We start from the raw sequence: 20044 nt of genomic DNA, 5'->3' as shown, positions 1-20044 counted from the left end.
ATTTAACCCCTGGAATGCCACCCACCTTGCCTCTTTATCTGGTTACTTTTTACCTGGGGAAACATTTCACTGGGGAGAGCGGTAGGAATTTCTCATCTCAGGATTTGTCCGGCTAACCTTAAAAGTGATCAGCTCAATCTTTTAGAATACCAAGCTCCATGAGTTTAAGGTGACAAATGAGCAATTGAAATGTCAAGCAATTTAAAATAAAAATTGCATACTGAGCGCATGTCCACGGCATTATAGACACTTGTCCTGGTTAGCAAAGAAATTCTTTTTTTTTAATTCAGCAATTTCTTCCTGCTCCTTCGGGTTCTAGTTCAGATGGAAACCAGGGCTAGTGTCAGGTTCACAACTAGCAGGTGATTTTCCTCTCCCCACTAACTTATTTTACTTCGGTCATGGAAGTGACAGCCTCCCTTGGCCAGGAGCCATGCACCAGGACTCCTCCTGAACGCCTGCAAACTGGGAGTCCTAAATCCAGCTTCTGGGTGGCGCCATTGCACGTTAACCAATTCCCTTCCAGCTCTCCCCCTTCTCTACTGCCCCAGGGGCTACACTGCCCTCTGTACCGTCCCCAGCTGAACCAGGAAATTTACTCAGGCCCTCTGCATGACAGTACGCAGCTCAGCCACCAAGCCAGCCCCAGACTTTGTATTCATATCAATAGTGTTGCTTTATCAAGCGGCTGATGGCTTACAATGTATTCAGGGGGTGGTGGGATCTCATAATGTATAGGTAGGGACCTTTGTTTTCAATTTTTACTTTATTTTTCCTGGAAATTTCTCCTGTGTGTTATAATAGTCATTTTTCCACAGATTTTATTTTTGTTATAACATTGAAATTCTCAGGAAAAATGAAGATGAGAAAAAAAAACCAACAACTTAGCATGTGTCATCGTATTTAACTTCTTGTGTGCTTTTGTCTGCTAAAGTGCCACAGAACACCAACTTAATATCTCTTTACACATGTCAGGAGAAAAGTACAAATGCTGAACTGGGGAAAGATCAAAGGTCTTTAATATTCCACTATCTCGTGTCATTTTTGCTACTACAGACTAACATGTAAAAACAAGTAGAAAATGGGGGAAAGCACAAAGCTATCAAGGGAGAAAAGCCAGGGTCATCTTTTGTGGTTTAGTACATTAGTTTTTAAAAACAGAAATGGCACATAACACCCTCAAGAGCATGGGTTATGACACTGTTCAATCTGAAGCCACCTTATATCACTCTCTTTGATGGATAGTGATATGATACAGATAACAAAGGCAACTCAGTAAAAAGTTGGGTTCTACATGCTTACCTTGATTGTAATCTATTTTAGTTTTAATTAGCATCCTCAGTCGTGCTATTTCCTGTCTCTTAAGTTCATCCAATCTGGTTCTGACGTGATGGCTCACTAAGTTAAGCTCCTTACTTAGCTTCCCACTCTTAAAAGAAAGCAAAAAACACATTAAGGAACTGCACAGCACAGAGCTTGGATTTACATCAATCACGTATGGAGGAAAAGACTAAAGTGGTCACCATATTCTCATTTAACACTCTCCACTTTCCTGGAGAAGAATAAAAGGGTAGGGTAGATAAGGCAGAGTGGGGATCCTCAGATCCTGCACCGGAAAATTGCTCTTGTTCAGATTCTATTCTAAAAACTACATTTCAAAACTAATTTCATGTGATCATTTCTGTTATCAGAGAAATCATTCCCTGCTGGCTTGAGTTCACTGGGGAGTGAAGAGATCTTGCTTCATCTCAATGTATCCCCATATGCTGGCACTAGTAGAGATAATTGCTTAATTGCTACATGCGTGGGTGAGCTGGGAAATTTAGCTTTGTTCTTTTTAAAATCACCCAAGAAGAGAGAGATTAATACCTTTTCTATAGCACTTTTGTCTTCCTAATCCCTTAAAATGTACAATCTGGTTTAGCTTGCTATTTTATATCTGCAGTAAAACGAAACGGACCAATGATTCTGCTACCCGTGTAGCTCCTGGATATTACCAGCCAATCAAAGGGCTCCATTCAGATCCCGAATCCAGGAAACACTTAAACAGGCTCGGTGCCCTTCTCTCTCACACACACACCTTGATTTCCTCTATGTCAGCAGTCTGGAGCTTTTCTCTGAAATGTTTATCTGTTTCTAGCGCATCAATTACTTCCCTGAGATACCGATCATAGTAAAGTCCAGTATCCTGCAGCCAAAAAAATATTTTTTTTTTCAGGTTAAACAGATTTAGGTATTTGGTTATATAATACACGTTCCAGTTGGAAAAAGTACTATTGTATGTCTCCCCAACATAAAGAGGTACAGGGACATGCAGTGATATTATTTTTAGAATGGGTATATGTGTGTGAGATTTCTGTGATATTTGATATAAAACAAATATTGAAGTATTCTTTACTTGTAAGAAAAGGCAAAGGATTGGATTAACTATATTTTTTATAAAAATATATTTGTTTTGAAAATATTGTAATAAATTGGCAAGGACATAAGGGGCTGTGCAATGAAGACATTGAATACTACTTCCTTGGTATATGCCAATGTACCGGCACATTTCAAACTAAACAAGGTTATGGGACACAATGGGGAATCCCTTACAGCTCTGTTCCACTTAGAACGTGAAATAAGTGAGGTTCCGAGAGACTGGAGTTCACGTATAGTACTGTTCCATAAGGAAACAGAAAACTACAGACCCTCTTAGCTTAACATCAGTTTTGGGTAAGGTAAAAGGACAAGAGAGTGCAGTATCTTTCAACTAAGGGTTACAGGATCATGAGTACTGGTTTCACAAAAGGAAAGTCTTGCCAATCAAAAGTGAACTGACCAAAGCAAGTAAATCAGGAGTGTAGTTGTGGCAAGCAAGCCAACCACTCTGGAAGTAGAAACAAAAATTATAAACCAAGTAAGAAATTGGTTGAGCGACAGAATTCAGAGAATAATAGTGAATTGGATCCATTTGGGTAATGGGAAAGTGACCAGCAGGGTATCATCAGGATCAGTGGAAGACCAATTCTATTTTACAATCACTAGAGAGAGGACTTTAAATAGAACTACCGTAGTAGCATTTACAGGGAGACTATGATAGCAACTTCTCCTTTTAGTTTTTTTTCTAAAGTTAAAAATTTGTATGAGGCGTAGACATTTTTTTTAAAATACCATCTTTGAGGCCCAGATAAAATGTATTCCATGTGGTAAAAAAGAAAACCAAACAACTGCCATCATAGTTTAATGGCAAGATGAAAGAGGTGGTTAAAACCAAAAAGGCATTGTTAAAAAAAAAAAAAAAAAAAAAATGGAAAACTGACCCAAATTAAGAAAATAGGCAAGAACATAAGCACAGACAATTTACATGTAAAACAGTTGTAAGATAGGCCAAAAGAGAATTTGAGTAGAAGCTTGCCAGAAAAGCAAAAAGTAATATAAAACTCAAGTACATGTGAAGCAAAATTCCTGTGAGGGGAGTCTACTGGACTGCTAGATGACAAAGGGATAAAAAAAAAAAAGGGCTGCACAGGGAAAGACAAGGAAATAGCTGAAAAAAATGAAAGAATTTTTTGCCTCAGTCTTTACTGAGGAAGATGTTGGGAACATATCGTTAAACAATGTTTCCAGTGCGAGCGATTCTGAGCAACTAAAACAGATGTAATAGATCAAATTGACAAACTAAAGAATAACAAATCATTAGAACCAGTTGGCATCCACCCCAGAATCCTAAAAGAACTCAAATATGAAACTGCAAACCTGTTACTAGTAATCTGTACATGACAGATTTAGGGATATCACATTTCCATAAGGGGTTACTGATGTTCTATCAGAAAAAGAAAAAGTAGAGATAAACATGAATGTCATTTAAAACAGCCACAATATCTGAAGACTGAGGGTAGCCAATATGATGCCAATATTTAAAAAGGGCTCAAGGGGTAATCTTGAAACCGTAGACCGGTTAGCCTGATGGCGGTGCCAAGCAAAATGGTAGACGCTATTCTTAAAAATAAAATCTCTGGACATACTGATACATGGCTTTAATGGGGATGAGTCAACATAGTTTCAGCAAAGGAAAGCCTTGCCTTACAAATCTACTGGATACATTTGAAAGTGAAAATGAACATGATATAGTTGATTTGGATTTTCAAAAGGCATTTGAAAAAAGTCCCCTAGGAGAAAATACACAGGAAATGAAAAAGCCATGGGATAAGAGACTATGTCCCATCAGGGACTGGTTATTACTTTAAAAAAAACAGGAAAAAGAGGGTAGGACTAAATGATCACTTTTCTAAATAGAAAAGAGATGGCTGAAAGGGGACATGGTATAAGTTTATAAAATCATGAGAGAGGTGGAACAGGTTAATAAAGGATGGTTATTTATCCTTTCATATAATACTAAAACAAAGGCATACTCCATGAAACTAACAACCAGCAAATTCAAAACAAATCTTGGAAAGTACTTTTTCACTCAACATACAATCAAGCTGTGAAATCCATTGCCAGAAGACATAGTCAAGGCGACTAGCATAGCGGGATTTGAACGAGTTCCTGGAGGCAAAGTCCATAAGCAAATTATTAGCCAGGTAGATTAAAGAAAGCTATTGCTATCCCTGGGTATGAATAACAGGAATTAGATCTACTTTATGGGATCTGCCAGGTACTTGTAACATAGTAATGACAGCAGAAAAAGACCAAAATGGTCCATCTAGTCTGCCCAGCAAGCTTCCCAAGGTAGTAACTGCCGCTCTGTGCAGGTTACAATCATGTTTCTCTTAAGGGTAATAACTAAACAGGAGAGAGGCCACCTGGGAGTCAACATCTCTGAAGACCTCAAGATAGCCAGTCAATATGACAAAGCAGTTAGGTAAGCTTGGGAGCATAACAAGAATTATCACTCGCAGAAAGAGGGAAGTTAATATCTCTCTATCAGGCCGATACAGTACAGTGCCCTCCGGCAGAGCACACTGTTAACCCGCGATTGGACGTTCGTTTGACGCGCTAGCTTTACCCCTTATTCAGTAAGGGGTCGTAGCACGTTGAAAATGTGCAGCCAAGCCGCACATTTTACTTTCAGAAATTAACGCCTACCCAAAGGTAGGCATTAATTTCTCCAGGCACCGGGAAAGTGCACAGAAAAGCAGTAAAAACTGCTTTTCTGTGCCCCCTCAGACTTAATATCATGGCGATATTAAGTCGGAGGTCCCGAAAGTTTAAAAAAAAAAAAAAAATTTGAAATCGGCCCGCGGCTCGAAAACCAAACGCTCAATTTTGCCAGTGTCTGATTTCCGAACCTGTGGCTATCAGCGGGTTTGAGAACCGACACCGGCAAAATTGAGCGTTGGCTGTCAAACCCACTGACAGCCACCTCTTTTTGCTGCGGGCCCTCATTTGAATACAGAATCGCGCGCATAGGAGAGTGGCGCGGGCATTCGCCCGCTCTCCCGCAACTTTTACTGTATCGGCCCGTATGGGCCTCTGGTGCGATCCCATCTTGAGAATGGTGTTCAGTTCTGGAGACCACATCTCCAGAAAGATATGGACAGGCACCCAAATTGAATTCAAGTTGATAAACCAACAGGGACATCAAAAAGAGAGAGAGAAATTAACACATTTTGGTTTTATTCTGGTGTGCCATGTTCATGTGTCAACCTGATAAAACTGCTGACTTAACAAGATTTTAACCTGACTCCAAGTTCACTATCCTCACCTTCCATTCCAAACTTCTAAAGAATGAAATAAAATTAAAACCAATTTTATGCATCTTGTTGAGTGAGCATAGATACCTTTTTAACCTACAGGAAAAACTGTCCTTACTGTCTGTGTCCCCCACCCCCAAAAACCTTGAACCATTCATCCCATTTCATTCAAATTTCTGCCACAGACAGGAGAGCACCCAGTGCTACCTGGCTCACATCGCTCGTGTGCCTCGGATATCCCCTATACTTAGGCTTGCTGCTGTTCTACCTTAGTTTACCACAGGGAAAAAGGCCAGCGCATATTATAATGCCATCAAGAATTTTTAAAGCTTATCCTGCCCTTGTTTGACACTGAGCATATGAAAAGCTGTACTGCTGTAGCTTAGTCATAACCATAAGAATATTTATGTACCAAACAAGGCATTGTAAAGTATTCACACATCTTCTCATATGTTAACCAGTTTTTATTTAAAAGTAAATCACACTGTACATAGCAAACCAAAACAGTACAAGAATAAGTTACTGCAAAGCACAACCCACTTACTGGAGATTCTCTTTTCCCCTCTTCTACAGGTGGTTCTTTGACTTTAGTTTTGTCTATGTCGATAGGCACTGCTTCCAATGTGATGAGCAGAGAGGTTGCCACAAGAAAACAGTGGTGTAGTGGGACAGTTCTCTGCCACCGCATCTGTAATGAGATACAGAACAAAATCTTTCACTCAGTTGTGTAGCCTAAATATAAGCCTGTTTCAACATAGCACCCTCATGTTTATTTTTATTTATTTAGACATGTTAGATACCGTCATTCCATATAAAGATCACAACGGTTTACAAAAGTTACATAAATGCTATGAGTCAGAGAATAATGGCTGTTTATGGAATTTGTATTCTTAAACAGGAATATAAATCTAATATGTTTTAATACATATTAACTAAGGATCTAGGACATCAGGCAATTTGTGCAGGCATTTTAATTTAATAGTTTTGACAGAATAGTCAGTACATTGTCTTAAATTCTTACATTCTCTTGTTAATTTAATTCTCGTGCTTCATTTAATATCTCTTGTCCTTCTAGTTATTGTAGTTCTCTGCATTCTGATCTTTTGGTTTTAAGTACGGTTCTATGTATTTTTGAATAGCCATGTTTTTAGTTCTCGTTTAAAACTCTATTCGGTATTCAATGTCACATTTCAGGTATAGAATTCCAGAGCTTTGGACCCGCTATGGAAAACACATCTCCTACTTGAGTCAGATTGTGGAACTGTCAGTAGTCCTTTGTTTTGAGCTCTTAGCGATGAGGTGTGTATGATTGTAACGTCACACCTAACAGACTGGTGTTACTAGAAATGGAAAGAATTGAATATTAACGTTAATACTTTAAAATAGAGTCAGGATGGTAGCCAGTGCAGGGATATCAGCGAGGGTGTGATGTGATCAAATGTCCTAGTAAAAAAGTCTTGCTGTGGCATTTTGTAATAATTGTAATTTGGAAAGACTGAGTAATAGGGAATTACAGTAGTCTAGGTTTGAGAAGATTAGAGTTTGCAATACGGTATGGAAGTCCTCGAAAATTAGGCTACAACCTTCTGATGTAGACTTGCTGGAAGCAGTCTGTTCTCCTACCCAAGGAGGTGGTGATGGCTTCAGTACCTCTCTATTTCCAATACATGAAATCCAGTAGTTTTATTTTGTGGATGCCCACTTTTGAGTTTACTAGTTACATGTAATCTTAGGTTAAAGATGAAATGCTTAGTTAACCCTCATTGGTGAATTACATGTTTTCCTTTTCCCAAGGCCAGATAATTATATTATCACTGATCCAATGTGCGTTTAGTCTTTTATTAGAATTTATGTAGGCTGTGACAGCTTGTATTAGACGTACAAAGACGATGTGTATGAGCTTTCAAAACATTATCACCTTTGTTGTTCTAATAAAAGATCTTACAACCCTACAAGTATTTCTGTTTTCTCCATGCACAGTATGGATACTGGATCTCTTTAAGCACCATTTATATTACATGCATGCTACTTAACATGCATGTTTCAATAGCTGGCTAATTTTTTTAGCTATGGCCTAAACATTATTAGAAGGTCAGCCTGTTACAAAGCATTTCAAGGCCATCACACAATACACAATGCATAGTCAGTTTGTCTGAAGGACCATCTGGGTCTTCATTTTATGGATTCAACAGTAAACTAGAATTCAAAACATAGTATTGTCCAACACACCACACATACTCCTTTTTGTGATTTAGGGAAACTTTTCACCATTGCCTATTCTACAGAAGCAATGACAACAGCATTAGACCAATTGGCTTATCTAGTCTAACCAGATGTCTTCCTCTCTACTACTCTATCACTTTGGGTATAAATTTCCATACTTAAACCAACAGCAACTCCTTATTCATGTCTTTTCAACCCACTTTCTAGAACTATTCTCTCTCTCCCCTCCCCTATGCATATTTAAATTCCATTACAATGCCAGCCTCCACCACTCCTGCTGGTGTGCTAGTCAAAGTTTTGTCATCTTCTCTTTGGTTCTTACAAGACCCCCTACTTACTCCAATACCCAGACACCCCTCCTATTTCTTACCACCAAGTTTTATAATAAGCCACACAACCACTAAAACCAGTGAGGATGTTGTCCAAAGCATCAGGCCCTTTGATGTTAGTGTTAAAACCATAGCTGCTGTATGCAGGTTACCTTAGCCTTCTTGGAAACCTAATGCAGCCAAACCTCTGATGCTAGGTTTGTAACCATGGTACCTTTATGCAACTCACCCCAGCCACCTTAGAAGTTCGATTTGCTTGTATTCTCCCTTCTTTGGATCTCTAAAGTTTCACATAATTAAGCAAACACTCAAGCTCCTCATGTCTTCTACCTGTTACCCCCTACCTGGCCTTACTACTGTGCTATGTCCCAAGCATGTTTAAATGCTGTCATGGTTTTAGTTGTCAATAGCTCTGCTGGTAGAATCCAAGCATCTACCACCCTCTCAATAAAGAAGGATTTTATCAGGATTCCTTTGAGCCTTCCCCTTGCAACTCTAGATCATGACCCATTGCCCTTGAATATCTTATTCTGTGGAAGCCTGTCAAATATTTATTTATTTATTTATTTATTTATTATTTTTATTATACCGAGTTTCATGATGGAATCACATCAACCCGGTTTACAATTAACAATGTGAGTAAAGGCAGAGAGTAACATAGTAAAACATTTCCCAATTCAATGTCACATATAGAATGAAACTTAACAGATATAATAACAATATTTAGGATGTGAGAAAGTTACAAAAAACAGGGAAAAATAACTAGGATCTGAAAGGGGGAGGAAATTGAAGGAAGAATATTAACATTTTAGCCAACTGTATCAATTAATAAATATGTATAGTATAAAAATATAGATGAGTAGCAAAAAATGATCAAATATGATGCTGTTGTGAATTATAATAATAAGATGCTGTGACTGCGTATGAAGTTAGTGGGTTTATTACAGTTCACTAACTTTGTGTTTGTGCTGATGGGTGGGGAATTTAATCCAGTTCTGGGAACGCGTGTTTCTATCACGTTTCTATCACGTCTCCCCTTTTCTTTCTTTCCTCTGAATACATTTTGCATGTCTTAAGCCTCTTTTTTTTTTGTAGGGTCTCTGCTGCTGAACTTGTATGATTTTGATAGGCCTTTCCTGAAATGCTTCCATCCTCTCAATTTTTTCAACAAAGCTATGGTTTCCAGAAATGAACACAGTACTCAAAAAGTGAGGTCTCACTAGTGACCTATGCAAGGACAATATTACTTCCTTTTTCCTGATGATACCTCCAACTATGCAATAAGGCATACAGTTAACTTTCTCAGTTGCTTTTTTACATTGATTTGCCTGAGTCATCAGAGATGATCTCCTAGATAATTTTCCTCTCTTGACAGTGTCCAGTTTTTGTCTTTATAATTGATGCGTAGCTAATAGATTTTTCTGTCCCAAATGTACGTTTTTACACCTTTTAGCACAAATGAAATGTCCGATTCCTCCACTGTTTTCGCAAGCTCCCTTTTACTATTTTCATCCTTTCCAGTGTATCTGCTCTTACATGTTTTTGTATGATCTGCAAACAAGCATATTTTTCCTTTACGTTCACCAGCAATGCTGCCAATAAAGATATGAAAAGGAACCAGTCCCAGTACCCATCCTTGGAGTATCCCACTGCTTACTTTGCCTTCAACAGAATGGACTCTTGTTTTACACCACTCTGCAACTCTCCATTCAAACAGTTTGTCACCTAATTTACAACTTTTATTTATTTTATTTAAGATTTTTATATACCGACGTTCATCAGGGATATCATACTCCCATACAATCCAGTTTGCTTACCAGTCTTCTGCGCAGAACAGTGCATAAGGAAGGCATCGCCTACTGCCAGTGACAGAGTAATGATGAACACTTGAGCCCTGTGTGCACCCAGGGCAGGCCCTCCTCTGATTATGAATTCCAGGGAAGGGGCAGTCTCCTCTGGTGGGGGTGGGGTCCAGAATGACTACAGAGATCAATTTAAGCCTGCATGGTCCCCATTCCCCAATCATGGCAGGGACCCCCTTCACTGCTTGAGCACTGATGCGGCTTCAGTGGCTGCCCACCCTTGGATATGTCTGCCATGGTCTATTGCACCTTCCCGATTCAATATTTGTCACTTCATTAAAAAAAAAAAAAAAAAAACCTCAAAAAAAGTTTGTCTGATAGGATCTTTGAGAAACAATGTTGCCTGGCGTTTTGTAAGTGCCATGTTTCAAGGCGCTGCACTATTAGCATTCTTTCCAGAGTTTTGCCCACTGCTGATAAAACCAACAGGACTGGAGTTGTTTGCCTCCTCCTGGTCCACATTTTTGGGTAGTGGGACTGCTTCTGCTCTCCTCCAGTCCCTCAGAACCTCTTCAAGGACAAGTTGAACAAAGGAAATGTGCATCCTAACTTTCTGAAAATCCTCACTCTTGCTTCTAGGCAGTAGTAGGGGGAAGGGAGGAGAGAGGGTTACTATTATTGCTGCTCAGTACTGAATCATCCTGTAAATTATCTTATGTAATAGGAAATGAGACCTAAGGCTATTGGAATACATTCAAGAACCAAAACCCAGAATAAAAGCTTGGAATAAATATTCATGATGTACAAAATGAGTTTTAAAATCCAATGTAGGCAAGACTTCAATTTTGATAAAACTTAAGATTGTGTTGCTTTCGTGACTGTTGACCACAGTCAAAAACACTGCGTTCTGCACAGATGCTTAACAATGGTCCTAAACAGTCCAAGGTAAACTATCAAAATAGTTTACAAACCCAAAAGTTGTCAATTTCCCAGGGATAACAGCAATCTTCTCATCTTATTCAGTTACCATTTAGAAGTTACCCTGGTTCAGCTCTTTACCTAAATTTGCTTTCAAACTACACTAACCATTCCAAAAATTAAAAAAAAAAAAATTCACAAGAAATGGGCCAGCCCAGTAGCTGGGCAGCAGTGCCATGCACCACCATGCAGAAGACCTAAAATTGTATTTTTAGATTTATATTCTGCTTTTCACACTTTTTTTAGCACTTCCAAGTGGATTACATTCAGGTTCTGTAGGTATTTCCCTATCCCCAGAGGGCTTACTATCTAACAGGCCGATACAGTAAAAATCGCGGGAGAGCGGACGAGCGCCCGCTCTCCCGGCACACACACAGGCCACTCTCCTGTGCGCGCGATTCAGTAAATTAATTTATTTAAATTAGGGCCCGCGGTAAAAAAAAGGTGCTAGGGACACTAGCGCGTCCCTAGCGCCTCTTTTTTGACAGGAGCGGCGGCTGTCAGCGGGTTTGACAGCGGACTCTCAATTTTGCCAGCGTCTGTTCTCAAACCCGCTGACAGTCATGGGTTCGGAAACCGGACGCCGGCAAAATTGAACGTCCGGTTTTCAACCCGCGGGCCGATTTCAAATTTTTTTTAACTTTTGGGACCTCCGATTTAATATCGCCATGATATTAAGTCGGAGGGTGTACAGAAAAGCAGTTTTTACTGCTTTTCTGTGCACTTTCCCGGTGCCGGCAGAAATTAACGCCTACCTTTGGGTAGGCACTAATTTCTGAAAGTAAAATGTGCGGCTTGGCTGCACATTTTACTTTCTGAATCGCACGGGCATAACTAATAGGGCCATCAACATACATTTGCATGTTGCGGGTGCTATTAGGTGCCGCGGGTTGGACGCGCATTTTCAGCGCGCTATTACCCCTTACTGAATAAGGGGTAAAGCTAGCGCATCGAAAATGCGCGTCCAAATGCGGGTTAACAGTACTGTATCGGCCCATACGTTTGTACCTGAGGCTATGGAGGGTAAAGTGACTTGCCCAAGGTCACAAGGAGGGACAGTGGAACTCGAACCCTCATAGCCCACTGCTCTAACCACTAGGCTACTCCTCCCCAGTTCAGATAATCAGCCAGGGCTGGGGTCATAGTCATCGTAGCTGGATTTAGGGCCCATTATTGCATGGCTGTGGAAGGAGTTCTGGAATAAAAATAAATTAGGAGAGGGGGGGGGGGTATATAATCCCTGGGTAGGTGCCAGATCCCAACCTTTTGTTCCAACTGAGCTGGAAGCCCAAAAAGAGCAGGAGGAAAGTACCACATCGAAAAAAAAAAATATACAACAAAAGATATATTTTTTACCTTCTATATATTGTTAATTGATTTTTCCCTAGTTTCATTGTAAACCGGTACGATAAGACCTTGTCTTGAGCATCGGTATATTAAAAGAATTTAAATAAAAATAAAATAAATATAAGCACTATTTGAAAGCTCTTATATCTTAAAAATATTTCATTTACTTACTTTATAAGGCATGGATGCTCTAAGCATAATAAGTTTAACTCTAATCCATCAAAACTACCTACTTTATTGGGACCAATTTTTCTAAGTTACCCTCCTGGTGGCTATGTAGCTACACTTCACCACTATAGCTCTCATGATCACGAGAGTACACAAGTCTCCTTACCAATGTCAAGATGGTGATCTTAAGATGAGAACCCTGCATACACTGCAGCCCACTGTCAATCAGGAATATGGCCAGGATGGGAGACAGTCCTCTCCTCTCCTCTCCTCTCCCTCCCTAACGAGTCCCAGTTTCTAATGCACTTGCCAAAATTGGTGGGCCACTTCTCCAGTCAGCTTTGCTGCCTAACCTGCACTGGCCCGGAACTGACAAATAGGTCTGCACCGCTGGCCAAAGGCTCGTCGGCACTGTTCCGAGACAGTTCTAGCAGCTTGGGCTCACTTCCTGGAAAGAGCTTGTTCCGAGTGGTAGTACTCTCCGGAACGGAATAATCCTGTGCACAAAATGCCATCCCTTTAAGACGTAGGTTCCGCCACGAGCAAGCTGTGTGGAAGGAAGGTGGACGCAGAGCATGATCTTCCACGCAGGTAACCGGAGGTGGCTGAGGGCAGGGAGGAGTTGTTGCAGCCTAGCACATTTTGCCTTCAGGCCCACCCTGTTCCAGTGTCTACAATTTACATAAATAGGACTGTGAAGGAATTTGTGGTAGGCCCTCCTTAAAAGCCCGGGAACCAGGCATTTAACCTGGTCCACCTTAAGCCGCAGACAGGAAAGCAGGTCTGCTCTCAGGGCACACTCCTTTAGAAGGGGGATAGGAAGCTAGGCCCAGGAAGAACAGAAGTACACAAGGGCTCCAGGGAAGACCAATACTGCTCTTTTATTTAAGAACTGCTAAGGTAAGCAGAGCTACTTTTGTTACATTTTTTTCTATGGTTAATAAAAAGCTTATGAAAAACAGCCAGAGTCTGTTCACGGTGCCACAAGGCCTTTAAAACATTTTCAAAGATTAAAGTAGTAATTTCAAAATGAACTATCAGAGGGGTAGGTTTTAGTTCCTAACGGCAAATACGACACAAACTAAAAGATTTAGTGCCTGATTTACTAAGGCTTTTCTCTCATTCTGTGTTTATAGGGAAAAAATGATTAGTAACCCACACTCTTACTGAGGCATAAGCTTTTGAGGACAAGCTTATGCATTAATAAATCTGTTAGTCTCTAAAGTGCCAGCAGCCTCCGTGTTCTTTTCACTTTTATCTATAAAGGCATCCTTGGTAAATCAGCCCCAGTATCAGGGATATCACCCTAACACACAGCATGAGCCAAGATCCAGAGTGATAAAGTCATTGAAGAAACTCTGCCAGTTACAAACTGCACTAACTTGTAAGACTTCCTTATTTTGGATATACCTTTCAGTTAAAAGTGGTTACCTTAGAAATCATTTTAGCAAGAAAAAAAGCCATTTCTGGTTAATAAGTGTAAGGAAGAAACAGAAAAGTTGCTCTGTTTTTTTTAAACTGATATGTACTCACTGAGCTGGTTTCATAATCAAAATATAGGAACTAGATTTTGATATGGTAGCCAGAAAATGCATTTATATATTTAATTATAGCACATCCTTGGGTAGAAGATGTCAGTGCGTTTAAGTACATTAGAAGAGTTCTGAGGCCTTCAGTTTCTCTCTGTGATCTTGCGCCAATCCCTTTATCCAGCCGTACGCGAGGGCCCTGGCTGCAGTGTAGCCCTTCTGCCTGCATGGCCCCTAGGTGGGCTGCCGCCTGTGCTGCGTAGGCCTAAGACTCAGCATGGCTCTGCCTTTATAAGCTCTTCTATCAGTAAGTGCATTACCTCAGCTTAGCTCTATCCTTGTTCACTGTCCTGATTATGCCAGTATAGTGGCCTTCTCCTTCTGTAGGTTTGTCTTATTGTCTGTTCGGTCCTGTTCTTGTCCTTGTGTGTGCTGGCCTTCTGGTTTCTTTGTATTGTTTGGCCTACCTTGTTGGGCACCTTTATGTTCTTATTCCAGCTCGGCCCTGCTCTTAGTGAGTGCCTTCCAGTCCCCTGCCAGCATCTCCAGTGAAGGCCCTGCTGGCTCTCAGAACCTGAGGGGGAAGCAGCCGGCCAGGCAAAAGATCTCTGCCCTGCACAGCCCATTCTCCCTGAGCCAGCACTGCTCCCGTCCTGAAGGTTACCTTAATTCCAGCACTAGTATTGGATGAGGGCATTAATAAGTGTTCCTTTTCTTCTTCCCTTTGTAACCTTACATAAGTCTACCAGAGTAGCCACCAAAGATGCTTACTTGTCACTTTCTTTAGTATTGTATTGCAAAATGTATTGGGATGCGGTTTGTATGACGAGTATTGTTCATTTAAATTATGAGGCAATACTGTAGCCTTTTTTTTTTTTAAACAAATGGTTTCATTTTTAGTGTACTGTCTTTTTCTAAACAGGTACTTTTCATTGGCCAATCAACGATTGCCTTGCTCGTTTCTTGCTTCTGTTGGCTCCACTTTTTTTTTTAACCATTCCGAAAACCTGATTCTCTTTTGCCCTAAGATATGTTGTGTTACTTTGTCACCACCTTTTTTTTTTTTTTTAATAAGTGAAGTGCCCCACTTAATATAGCCATCTCCTCGTTTTAAAAATCTTCTCCAAGGCTACTTTTTACCTGGTCTTACTATAATGCTTCTTCAAATGTCAGCATGGGGTTTTCTTAGTCTCTAAAGTGCCACTAATATAACATAAGAAGTTGCCAAGCTGGGTCAGACCAAGGGTCCATCAAGCCCAGCATCCTGTTTCCAGCAGAGGCCAAACCAGGCTACAAATACCCAAACATTAAATAGATTCCATGCTACTGATGCTGGCAAGAAGCTGTGACTGTCCTTGTCACTTCACAATGATCCGGAATGGCTACTCTTGGAGACGAGGACGCTGGGCTCAGAAGACCTTGGTCTGATCTAGCATGGCATGTCTTTATGCTCATACAATAAGGAAAAACAATGTATTATTTTTTATCTGCACTCTTTTCCTTGGAGTTTTAATATTTGATTCTGTGGTCCCACACTTCAAGCTTTGTGAAGCAGCATTGTAATAAATGAATTGGTATCTCTTCATAAAATCAGAATAAGTGTTCCTCACTAAGGACACACAACTCCCAACTGCATTATGTTGTTTTGTTGCAAACGTGTTCTAGAGGCTACCAAGAGTACCACCAGGTCCCCATCTCTAAATAAGCAATATTGCCAAAATCTGCATAGAGAAAGCAAACATTGATCCCAATTGTGGAGCTTCAAAGTATGTCTTCTCCAGCCCTCAGCATATTCAACAGCCACTCCTTCACTTTGTCCACTGAAAGATTTTTGGAAATGCCCATTTGCATTAAAAAAAAAAAATAAAAATCTACAAACCACAGAATTAGCCTCATGCTTTGTAGTCCAAAATGGGATCCTGTGGTGGATCCTTTGAAAAGGTGGTTCCAGTTCACATGCTATGAGGATTCAGGTCAGCCTTAGAAACAGCTAGAAATTGGGTTCAACAGACAAATATTCTAATGGCAAAACAATGAGCCAGATGTAATTTACCACACGGACTGACAGAGTTAGAAGAACACTGTCAAGAGCTGGTCATGATTATTTTATTTTATTTATTTATTTACTTTGTTCTGCCTTTCAGGCACTTTCAAAGTGGATTACATTCAGCTACTGGAGGTATTTCCCTGTCCCCAGAGGGCTCACAATCTTTCTACCCGATTCACTAGGGGTTTTTCCCATAGACACAAAATGGAGAAAAGCCTTAATGAATCTGGCCCTACATTTCTACCCAAGGCAATAGAGAGTACAGTGACTTGCCCCAAGGTCACTAGGAGCAGCAAAGGGATCACAGAAAGACCAGCACAGAGCATGCAGCAAGAATACCAAATGCACTGTGTCTAGCAAGAACAGTCTGTGCTACTTCTCGCCAACTGTCTGTCAGATACAAAATCAATTCTTTAATAACCTGAGCTGAGGTAACACTTTATCATGAATATGGCCTGAACAAAGCTGCAGATTAACTACAGTATTTCCGACAACATTTTGTGAAAGTGTAAGAATAGTTACTATCCAAGAATTAAACGTATTTTGAAAACTTTATGGGATGTTCCACCTAGAAAGCACTGATGCCAGTGTAGAGTTCATTAGAACGCTGGCCTTTCTCCCGTTCTTATTTTAATCATAGTTCTACCTCCTTCCCAGGTCCTAAGTCACAGTCCCCCAGCTTCCTGTGATATGCAAAAAAAAGCACATTACCCTACAAATAGCAAAGCAGAGACAAAACCCAAATAGAGCAGCATATCATGGCATGAGCTCACAGGACACTCTGGATACTACCTAAGATAGTATGCAATGGAATTCAGCCTTCCAGTTTGCAGGAAGCATATCAGTAGCTGAACATAAAGACTAAACTTTGTACAATCTGCTACTGTTGGCAGCCGGGCTTGAAATACATTTTAAAAGCAAAAGAGAATAACTTTCAAACTATAAGCAGCCCCCATATATGGTTGCGGGTGGATCTAGTATTTATAACCCACGCATATAATACATGCATTTCTACCTCAAAAAAACATGCAAACGCGCAAGCCAGGCAATCCATTGAAACCATGTATATCAAGGAATTGAATGTGCATGTTTATCTATTTTAAAACGTGTGCATATTTTACGTGTGAAAATAAAGGACAAATTACTTGCATATGTCCAGATTTACATGCCTAAGCCAGCCAATTTTAAAACATGTGCACCTACATTAAATGAACCAATTAGCCCACCAGTTCACCCCATCCTTCTCCAGGTCAAAGACTTTCCTGGTTCTTCAGCCTGAACTTCCTCCAGTTCACCCAGACCTCCCACCCGGCCAATAGTACACAAACATTTTTAATATCACTTAATCCAGTTAATTAGCAAGATGGCAAATGTATGCGCACAAGTGTCTTAAAATAGCACCTTACCGCGTATACTGGCCCCGCCTCAGAACACTCCAACTGCCCCTTTTTTTTTCTCACGTGTGTGTGCACAAAAGTGAAGATACTCGCATGTTCAACTCTTATACAATATGGAACACGCGAGTAGAGGCTACCTACGCATATATAATTTTGAAGATTCACACATTAGGCGCCAGTCAAAAAGTCAGATCACATTTTTTCCTTTCTTTTTTGCTCTATTGTTTTGGTTCTGGTTGCTATTTCGCTGGGCTTTTTTTTTCTTAATTTTGCTCTTTATTTACATTTTTTTGCTGCTTTGCCTTTATTTTCTTCTGCTTTTCTTAATTTTAGGTGCTCAGGCACCCAGGTGACCTGCTGGCTCCCAGCATTCTCTTCCCTGTCGCAGTAGCTACGTAAACACTTACGACACATTTTGCCAGGTCAGCTCTGCTTAATACTCAAACACATGTATAAGAACATTACTTTTCCACCTGGGGGTCTTGGGATTTGTGTTCCAAACTAGAACTCTACCATTGAGCTGAGGGAGCAGTTCTCCTTGCTGATCTAGTATGAGAGCGCCATCAATTGTAACCAGGTGGCTGATCGCCATCATTTTATGTTACATGTTGAAACCACTTTTCTTTAACAAAACATCTGCTGGGCAGACTGGATGGACCAGTTTGGTCTTTATCTGCCATCATTTCCTATGTAATTTATTTTTAAGCAGAACAAAAAAAAGTGAAAGTACCTGTGTTTCGTTTTGTCTGAGGGGGTGGGGCTCTTGTAGTTTCCACCTAACTGTACTGTCACTGAGCTCATTCCTAGTTTTTTGCTTATATTATTAAACTCACTTATTCCAAACTCTGTACCTTCAATTTAAAAGGGGACAAAGAGGGAATTTAGAAATACTCTACACCTAACTCACGCAAAACGTAATTAAAGCCAAGATGTTCTTTAATCAAGAATAGATTGTTTACTCATCAAAGCACTTATTACCAATGCTAATGCATAGTTTAAGAACATGCCATACTGGGTCAGACCAAGGGTCTATCAAGCCCAGCATCCTGTTTCCAACAATGGCCAATCTAGGTCACAAGTACCTGGAAATTACCCAAACACCAAGAAGATCCCATCATACTGAAGCTAGTAATAGCAGTGGCTATTTTCTAAGTCAACTTGATTAATAGTTAATGGACTTCTCCGCCAAGAACTTATCAAAACCTTTTTTGAACCCAGCTACACTAACTGCACTAACCACATCCTCTGGCAACAAATTCCAGAGTTTAATTGTGCATTGAGTGAAAAAGAACTTTCTCTGATTAGTTTTAAATGTGCCACATGCTAACTTCATGGAGTGCCCCCTAGTCTTTCTATTATCTGAAAGAGTAAATAACCGACTCACATTTATCCATTCTAGACCTCTCATGATTTTTAAAGACCTTTATCATATCTCCCCCTCTGTCATCTCTTCTCCAAGCTGAACAACCCTAAACTCTTTAACCTTTCCTCATAGGGGAGCTGTTCCATCCCCTTTATCATTCTGATCGCTCTTCTGTACCTTCTCCACTGCAACTATATCTTTGAGGTGCGGCAACCAGAATTGTACACAGTATTCAAGGTGCGGTCTCACCATGGAGCAATTGAGGCATTATGACATTTTCTGTTTTATTCACCATACCCTTCCTAATAATTCCTAACATTGTTTGCTTGCTTTTTTGACTGCCACAGGACACTGAGCCGACAATTTCAATGTGTTATCCCGTATGACGCCTAGATCCTTTTCGTGGGTGGTAGGTTCCATATTAGGAGCTAACATCATGTAACTACAGTATGAGGGGTTTTTTTTCTCTATATGCATCAATCTTGCCCTTGTCCACATTAAATTTCATCTGCAAGTTGGATGCCCAATCTTCCAGTCTCAAGGTCTTCCTGCAATTTATCACAATCCGCTTGTGATTTAACTACTCTGAATAATTTTGTATCTGCAAATTTGATTACCTCACTTGTCGTATTCCTTTCTAAATCATTTATAAATATATTGAAAAACACTGGTTCAAGTACAGATCCCTGAAGCACTCCACTGCCCACTCCCCTCCACTGAGAAAATTGTCCATTTAATCCTACTCTATTTCCTGTCTTTTAACCAGTTTGCAACCCAAGAAAGGACATCACCTCCTATCCCATGACGTTTTAGTTTTCTTAGAAACCTCTCATGAGGGACTTTGTCAACTCCTTCTGAAAATCCAAATACACTATATTTACTGGTTCAACTTTATCCACATGTTTATTAACCCCTTCAAAAAAAAGATGAAGATTTGTGAGGCAAGACTTCCCTTGGGTAAATTCATGCTATGTTCCATTAAACCATGTCTTTCTATATGCTCTGCAATTTTGATCTTTAGAATAGTTTCCACTATTTTTCCCAGCACTGAAGTCAGGCTCACTGGTCTATAGTTTCCTGGATCATCCCTGGAGCCCTTTTTAAATATTGGGCTTACATTGACTACCCTCCAGTCTTCAGGTACAAAGGATGATTTTAATGAGAGGTTACAAATTTTAACAAA

General features: G+C 40.1%; 1 protein-coding gene and 1 long non-coding RNA gene across 5 annotated transcripts in view; one reads left to right on the top strand and one right to left on the bottom strand.

The window, feature by feature from the left end:
- Window positions 1-20044, bottom strand: part of NUCB2 (nucleobindin 2) — a 45982-nt gene that overhangs the window by 19504 nt on the left and 6434 nt on the right. Inside the window, exons 2-4 of one of the 2 annotated variants that reach the window (XM_029582693.1) lie at window positions 6223-6366; window positions 2081-2188; window positions 1303-1429 (exon numbers count right to left, since the gene is read on the bottom strand). In XM_029582693.1, coding sequence (XP_029438553.1) covers window positions 1303-1429; window positions 2081-2188; window positions 6223-6366 — 379 coding nt within the window. The remainder of the gene's footprint in view (window positions 1-1302; window positions 1430-2080; window positions 2189-6222; window positions 6367-20044) is intronic. The other variant, XM_029582694.1, reaches the window with a different exon arrangement.
- Window positions 1-20044, top strand: part of LOC115079295 — a 160288-nt gene that overhangs the window by 137498 nt on the left and 2746 nt on the right. Inside the window, exon 1 of one of the 3 annotated variants that reach the window (XR_003853246.1) lies at window positions 13272-13425. The exons of the other annotated variants lie outside the window; for them this stretch is intronic. This is a non-coding gene — a long non-coding RNA (uncharacterized LOC115079295). Of the gene's footprint in view, window positions 1-13271; window positions 13426-20044 lie in introns of those variants that run through there. 3 annotated transcript variants of the gene reach the window in all.

This window comes from Rhinatrema bivittatum, chromosome 17, assembly GCF_901001135.1.
Source record: "Rhinatrema bivittatum chromosome 17, aRhiBiv1.1, whole genome shotgun sequence".
NCBI lineage: Eukaryota > Metazoa > Chordata > Amphibia > Gymnophiona > Rhinatrematidae > Rhinatrema > Rhinatrema bivittatum.
The sequence above is the reverse complement of the archived record's forward strand: the minus strand, read 5'-3'. Positions and strand labels throughout refer to the sequence as shown.